The sequence below is a fragment of the Suricata suricatta genome, chromosome 6, assembly GCF_006229205.1.
Source record: "Suricata suricatta isolate VVHF042 chromosome 6, meerkat_22Aug2017_6uvM2_HiC, whole genome shotgun sequence".
NCBI classification, from domain to species: domain Eukaryota; kingdom Metazoa; phylum Chordata; class Mammalia; order Carnivora; family Herpestidae; genus Suricata; species Suricata suricatta.
In genome coordinates this window covers 42,455,402-42,463,743 of record NC_043705.1, presented here as the reverse complement: position 1 = coordinate 42,463,743, position 8,342 = coordinate 42,455,402, and the positions used below count along the sequence as shown (strand labels likewise).

Here is an 8,342-nt window from a genome sequence, read left to right as displayed (position 1 = left end):
GAGCCTAAATGTCCATCACCTGATAAGTGGATCAAGAAGATGTGGTATATATATATATAAAATGGAGTACTACATGGCAATGAGAAAGAATGAAATCTGTCCATTTGTAGGAAAGTGGATGGACCTCGAAGGTGTCATGCTAAGTGAAATAAGCCAGGTAGAGAAGGACAGATACCATATGTTTGTACTCATGGGTCTAACAGGAGAACAGGAGAAATCTAGTGGAGGACCAGGGGGAGGGGAAGAGGGAACGAGAGTTGGGGAAAGAGAGGGACGCAAAACCTGAGAGACTACTGAATACTGAAAATGAACCAAGGGTTGAAGGGGAAGGGGGAGGGGGAAAAGAGGTGGTAATGATGGAGGAGGGCACTTGGGGGAAGAGCACTGGGTGTTGTATGGAAACCAATTTGACAATAAACTATTAAAAACAAAAAAAAACAATAAAACATTAGGGACACCTGGGGGGCTCAGTTAGTAAAGTGTCTGACTTAGGTTCAAGTCATGACCTCACAGTCCCTGAGTTCAAGCCCTGCATCAGGCTCTCTGCTGTCAGCATGGAGCCCATTTTGGATGCTCTGTCCCCTCAATCTCTGTCCCTCCCCCACTTGCATGTGCTCTGTCCTTCAAAAATAAATAAATATATAAAAAAACTTAAACAATAAAACATAAAATTCCTCTCTTTACATTCCTACCCTGGGTCTGCCTCAATACTCACTCCCTTTGTTTTGCAGATAAATTCCTCATAAGTACTGTCTATACTCACTCCTGCCAAATATTCTTTTGCCATCCTTTTTATTATCAGGCTTTTGTTCCTAACACTCTACACACTATTTTCTGGCAGGATCACAGACTCCCTCGTTCCTAATGCAAAGAGTTAATTCTCAAGCTTCATTTAATGGTTGAATCCTTCTTCTTCCTTGAAAATTAGCTTCCAGCACATGAAACTTTTCTTCCTTCCTTCCTTCCTTCGTTCCTTCCTTCATTCCTTCCTTCCTTCTTTCCTTCTCCCTCCCCTCCCCTTCCCTTCCCTTCCTTTCCTTCGTCTCCCATTCTGATTGCTTCTTTCTTTTCTTCACCAACTCTAAACACTGGAGCAGTCAAGGAGACAGTCTCTGAACGTCTCATCTTCTCTTTACACTCATTCCCTTTGTGAATTTATCCAGTCTCCCAGGTTTAAATGCCATTTATTAGCTGTCAACACCCGAATTTTATCTCTAGCCCAAACTTCTCCACTAAATTCTTGGCTTATATATAACTTACTATCTCTCCTTCAATATCTAATAGATATCTCAAACTTAACATTTCCAAAATTGATCTAATCCCCCCCCACAAACTTGCTCCTCCCACTGTAAGTGATAAGTGATATAAGATAGATATTGGTGTAATCAGAATAAACAGCATGGAAAAACAGTCCATTTTCCCAGGTGAGGCCAAAACTTTAACAGGCATCACTGACTGCTCTCCCTTCTCTTACATCCCATATCCAATGTGTCAGCAAATCCCAATGGGTCTGCTTTGACAAGATCCAGAATACTACTATTTCTTCCCACTCCCACTGGTACTCTGGTTCAAGTCACAATTACTCCCTGCCTAAATTATTAAGAGGACCTCCTGTCTCCAGGTTTTGCCTGTGCCCTCTTAAGTCTCTGCAGTGTAGCAGCCAGAGTGATGCTGTTAAATATAACAAAGCATATGACTACTCTTTTCAAAACATTCAATCTCACTCAGAGAAAAAGCCAGGGTCCTTAAATTATCTATACGGTGCTACAAGACTGAGTATACTGTTATTCTTCCAACTACACTTATTAATTTCCCTCTGATTTTATTCCAATCACACTGGCTTTCTTGCTATTCATTAAACATCTGAGCATGCTCCTGCCTCAGGGCTTTTGCCGTACTCTCCATGAATGCCCTTCCACTACTTATCTGCATTCCCAGCTCCTTCTTTTGCCTTTATTCCAAGTCATTTCCTCAGTAATGTCTTTTCACTACACTATTTAAAACTGCAAAACTCTCCCCAACACTCCCTATTTCCTCTTTCCTGTTTTATTTTCTGTGGCCAGTAACTTACTACATAGTTATCTGTTTGGTTTATTGTCTTTCTCTCACCTACTCTCCCATTCCAGAAAGTAAACTCCATGAATGCAGAGGTCCTCCACTGATATTTACTATAAGAATGAATGAATGAAGAGGGCATCCATCTAATACATATCCTCATATATTTTGAGGACCTCTACTATACTAATAATTTACAAATATTCATCTGGATCTGAAAATATTTTTGATTCATTTGTTGACACTATTTACCTTAAAAGGTTTTTTCTCTTTTTTTTAATATAGTGTGTTGTGTATTTATTTGATTTCACTTTATATTTTCATGGTTTGAAATTATCTTTTACATTTAATTGATATGTACCACTATAAGAATGATTTTAGTATAAGTGTCTGGTTGATCCATTTGTGTTAAGGATATGACTCACAGGATACTTGTGCTGAATTACTGAATCAGGACAAAGCCATAAAAAGCATTAGAACTAGGGCGCCTGGGTGGCGGAGTTGGTTAAGGGCCCGACTTCGGCTAAGGTCATTATCTCACAGTTCATGGGTTCGAGCCCCATATTGGGCTCTGGGCTGACAGCTCAGATTCTATGTCTCCCTCTTTCTCTGCTCCTCCCTGGCATGTGCTCTGTCTTAGTCTCTCTCTCAAAAATAAAAATAAACAGTAAAAAAAATCATTAGAACTTCATTCTAATTCTCTGAAAGTTTCAAAGGTTTTAAAAAATGAGTCAGTAACCATTTGTTTATTTGTAACTCAATTTGTTTTTATAAACATTTTAATTCTATGCCATTTTTGGAAAAAATGATAGACTCATAAGGAGGTATGGCCATTGTTTAAGAATTGCAAATGTAGCTCATAACATTGGAAAATCTGTTTAAAAAAATCTCAATTATTACTCCTAGATGTTGTCAGTTTATATTCTGTATTTCTTCAAAAAACTCTCTGTTCTTTACCCATTTTTATGTTCTTTTCTCATATTTCTAATATTTTCATAGCTAATAAGGTAAAACAATATAATTCCAAAGAAATATTTACACTCACATACTGGCCTAAAAGTAACTTAATGCCTGTAGTTACCACATGTAAAGTATGCTTCACCCACCAGGATGCAATAGGTCTATTATTTGCAGTTTGTAGCCATATAACCTAAAAAGTTTATCTAATCTTTTTAGACCTTCGCTTCCCTATCTATTAAATGGGTATAATTACAGTGTCTACCTCACAGGATTGTTGTGTTGATTAAACATTATAATGATTATAAACAGTGGCATAATACCAGGTAGACAAGTAAATACTTGGTAAGTGATAAGTGATATAAGATAGATATTGGTGTAATCAGAAAAAAAAAAGATAGATTTTGGTATTCTAGTTAAGGCTCCTTTAGATGCAAATAACAAAAGCTAATTCAAGCTGGATTTCATGTACTCAATATATATTTACTGAACACTTCGTATGTGCCAAGTACGAGGCAAAGAAGTGGTAAGGGGAAAGGAGAAATTCAGAACAAGGATATGAGGTGGCACCAATACGCAAAGGCTGATACACAGCTGAACTTCATTTAGAACGAAATGAAATATATGACTAGAAACTTCCAGGAAACTTAGTAAATATTCTGTCTCGCTATCTACTTCTTTTTTGCAGACTGCTTTCCTTTTTCTTATTAGATCAGCTTTTCCTGATCAGCTTGGATAGTAGATTGAAGATAACTATCCACAATCACACGTTAATGTTCCAACCATACTGAAAGACTGACTGCTACTGTTCTATCTCACTTTGATCTCTTGCCTTAATTCCAAAGTCCTGATAGGGATCAAGTGTCCACCCTTGTCTTAACAGGGGATGAGCTAACAGAGTCATTTTAAGTTGAGCAAATATTCCAGATGGTAACAGTCTATAAAAGAATAAACTAAGACTGAGAAGAATGAATTTCCTTTCCCAAGTTCATGTGGGTATTCCATGCCAGAATCAATATTTGAGCTCTGGGGGGTGTGCGACTGCACATTCAGCACATGAAAGTGAGTGCCTCTTTCAATCTTGTATTATAGGAGCTTGGCTCAGCTCACCCTAGTACCAACTCAGCTAATGTTTAAAAGTTACTTTCACTGTACATGTGTTTCCTTAAAGTGTGACATCTTCACAACATTCAAAGAAATGCAGTATCTTAAAAAAAATGTCATGGATTCAGATTACTAATGTTTTTGTAAAAAGAATAAACATCTAATTCTATCTGCTCCTGTTAATTTTGTATGAACAATTTGCCTTCCAGAAGATACTACTAAAAACACAAACTTACCTTCCCATTCGGTTGGGATATCCCCTACTTCATAGTCTACTTCTCTTTTACTTGCTGTTTCTACAATTCTTTTCTCACGAATAGTTTGTCCTACAAGAGAAAAGTGATTATCTTATTTTTAAATGCAGTCATGAGACAACAGTTACTACAAGTAATATTTTCTCTTTGGATATTGCACACCTCCTTATATGGTAAAAGAATTATCAGGACAAAGAATAGATTCCACTTAGGGTTAGTTATGTTAGAAAAAGCAAATTCTAAACTTACGACAAAAATTTTAAATTTCCTTCCACAGTATGCAAAATTAAATTTGGTAGACTAAATCTAGATTCTGTTAAAAAAAAAAAAAGGAACCAATTAATCTTAGGGCACAAATGGCAAAAAAATAATACACATAAAAAATAATTTTAATAATTAACAGTATTCAACTCCTTCAAATTCTACACGTATTTGTATTAGAGGTGCCAGCAGCTGCTGTGACTGCCCAAGGGGACCACTACTCACGCTGCCTACAAAGTAACGAACCACAAGATCCTCTGCCACCCCACCCCCACAGGACTCTGGCAAACCCAAGGGAACCAACTCATGGGTTAGACTGTATCACCTATGTGAGTGATTACCTCTTAATGGATCTAAATGAAGAGGGCAAAACCTGGGGAATTACGAATGTGAGATCACACTGGTGCAGGATGGTAGCAACGTAGGAACTTGAAAGCAAATGGAGCAGTAAAGACAAAAGTGTAGAGTAATCAGGGATGGGATGAGAATGCAATAAGCTTACTTTTCTCAATAATAAAAACTGATTAGCATGTATTTTAAGTTTATATAAAAGATATATAACTATTTGGTATTTTCTTCTGTTTCCACAGTCTCAATTATATCCTTAAATCACTTTGTCAATCTGGTGGTTTCAAAACATGCTCCCTTCTCAACAAGTCTTTAAGCCTAGGAAAACCAGGTGAACTTGGTACTTCCAAAGAGTTGGTGAGTGTGCCTGCTTACTCAGGGAATGCAAGCTGAAACAGAGAAGACAATGGTGACTAACTATGAGGGGAGGAGGATGGCTTAACAAGATCACACTAGTCAGGGAGAGAAATCTAGGCTTTACAAAATACTATTTTCTCTTCTCACTCCAGGACCAACCATACACTATGGTAAATAGAATGAATGACATAATTAAACACAATGGCCTTATTGTAAATCTCTTCCTGAAATTCTACCAACTAAAAATTCCTTTAATTGCAGACCAAGTAAATTCCTGGGGATGACTATGCAGAAAAAAGGAAGCCACAAAAGGATAGTCTAAGAAGAAAGAGTGACTAGTGCTATTTCCTTTGTTTTAGTAATAATAAGTGAAAGGCTAAGATTTCATGGACAAGGCATCAATGGGTAATAACTCTGAAGTATGGGGTTAGGGAAATTCTGCATTTTATTATGAACTCACTGAATCAAGCCTATTTAATCCTAACACAGAGGTTCCCCAAGTTTTATAAAGAGGAGTAGCCATTTACTTACCTTATCCAATAAATTAACAGTAGGTCAAGGTGTTAGAGTAAAGTCCCTAGGTTGTAGGGACAAGAGTCAGAGTAAAAGGAGCCTGTAACAATGGTAGCTGCATTACTCTCATAGTAGAGGCTCAAAATATGTCCATCTTTACTAAAATGCTATTTGTCTCTACTTATATAAACACATAATAACAAAAGTTATAATAAATTTAGCACAAACTAAAGTATGTTTACATGACAATTTAAAAAATGTTTGGAAGAATCAAAATGCTTGTGCCTTCATATAGTTCTTATCTGAATATGAAGACATATATACTTTTAGCATTAATAAGTACAGAAAACTATCATTTAAAACATAAAATGCTAACAAATGGTCTTCTAAAAGTAGGTGTGTGTTCTATAAGCTTTTAAATGTACGTCAAAAATGTTAGCACACAGAAGAGGATAAAGACATTTACCAGTCTCAGTGGTACCACTAAAGGCATATGTAATACAAGTATATTTCAATGTCTGTGATACAAAAATTAACATCCTACCCCTTATCTCTTAGGTCTATCAATTTAAGATCTCCCAAGATTTTTAAATACCATAAATCATTCCTACTTATGTATAAAAAAAAAAGAGTAACATGAGTTAGTTTAACTAATTCCTTGATAATTGCTGAGAAAATCCTGTTTACAAATAGAAGACATCAAAGATGTATAAAAAATTAGACATACAAAATAAGGCCATCAGTTTATTGAATACACTTTTTAAAATCAGATATAAGTTCCTCCCCCAAATACATTGTTTTAAAACTACTCCATTCTTTGTAATAAGTCCCACTTACATAATTTTTTAAAAATCTTTTTTAATGCTTTTTATTTATTTTTGAGAGAGAGAGAGACAGAGAGGGATAGACAGTGTGGTCAGGAGAGGGTCAGAGAGAGAGGGAGACACAGAATCCGAAGCAGGCTCCAGGCTCTGAACTAGCAGTCAGCACAGAGTGCGATGCGGGGCTCAAACCCACAAACCCTGAGATCATGACCTGAGCCAAAGCCGGACGCCCCACCGACTGAGCCACCCAGGCACCCCACCACTTACATAATTTTTAAGAACTGGGAATGAAGTTTGTACCTCTCACTAAGTAAGAAATTACACACAAATTGCACACTTACTCATACTAATACGCTTTCATACAATAGTTGTAAAGACAATCCTACTTATCACAGCAAAAAATTTCCATTCTTACATGCATATCAAATTTAAGTACCTGGTTAGGTGTATAAAATTTAGGGTCCAATTTACATTTAAAAATTATTTTGATAACAAAAATATTAATCTAGTATACGTATTGGCTTAATAAGTCCAAATACAACAGTAAACAATTGACATTGGTGCTCAATGAGTATTATTATGTAAAGCAATGCATAGTTTGTTATATTTAATTACTTTAATTAATAGTAAAACAACAGATTGAATTAAAACAGTCAAAAAAAGTTTGAATCCAAGTAGATCATAATTGTCAGTGGTATATGGATTTAAAGACAGCAGAAGTTACAATACTATTTTACAAATTAAAAAAATTTTTAAGCTAGCTGCCACTGATTTACAGAAAATTGCCTTAGGATAGCAGATTTCCTGTTCCTTTGTTTAGAAAAATATAAAACCTATTTAGTTAAAATGAAAAGAAAAGAAAAGAAAAGAAAAGAAAAGGAAAGAAAAGAAAAGAAAAAAGAAAAAAATGTGAGATTCCCCAAACATTGGGTAGATGACAGTTTAGGTAAAGGACAGATCTCATCTGTTGGGCTTCCAGAATAGGGGATGGGAAATTACCTGGACACAGATAGGGCAAGAAGAATCTAAAGCAGAGAGCTGTAAACATCTGTCTTTGAATTTTCATTCAATCCAACTTTGCATTTTTTGTCACACCTTCATAGTATTAAATTCTTAACTTTCATCTTTAATTTGGCTTAGTTTTTCTTTCAATATTCACTTTTACTCATAAAAATACTCATAAAATCATTGATTTAATATACTATAGTTGAGTCCTGAACTATAGTTGAGTCACCAACTCCTAAGCACAGTCAAAATGTTAACTAACTCCTAATGTGAACTATACTGGAATTAAAATAAAATAAAATGGGGCATCTGGGCGGCTCACTCTGTTAAGCATCTGACTCTTAATTTCAGCTCAGGTCTTGATATCACAGTCGTAAGATTGACCCCCACGATGAAGATTCTCTCTCTCTTCCTCTGCCCCTCTCCTGCTTTTGCTCTAAATAAATAAATAAAATGAAATAATATAATAACTAAAAAAAGAGAAAATCTACCTAAAACTTTTGGCTCAACTAACAGCTTAACTACTAATAGCTTACTGTAAAAACTTAACTACTGCTAGCCTGCTGTTGACCAGAGCCTTATTGATAACCCAGTCAGTTAACACATTTTATATGCTATATGTATTCTATACCGTATTCTTACAATAAAGTAAGCCAAAAAAAAG

At 35.7% G+C, this 8,342-nt stretch overlaps 1 protein-coding gene across 1 annotated transcript in view; it reads right to left on the bottom strand.

Annotated features, from left to right (window-relative positions):
* NDUFAF2 (NADH:ubiquinone oxidoreductase complex assembly factor 2) overlaps positions 1 to 8,342 on the bottom strand; it is a 159,768-nt gene that overhangs the window by 56,960 nt on the left and 94,466 nt on the right. The window contains exon 2 of the mRNA XM_029942286.1: positions 4,353 to 4,442. Coding sequence (XP_029798146.1) covers positions 4,353 to 4,442 — 90 coding nt within the window. The remainder of the gene's footprint in view (positions 1 to 4,352; positions 4,443 to 8,342) is intronic.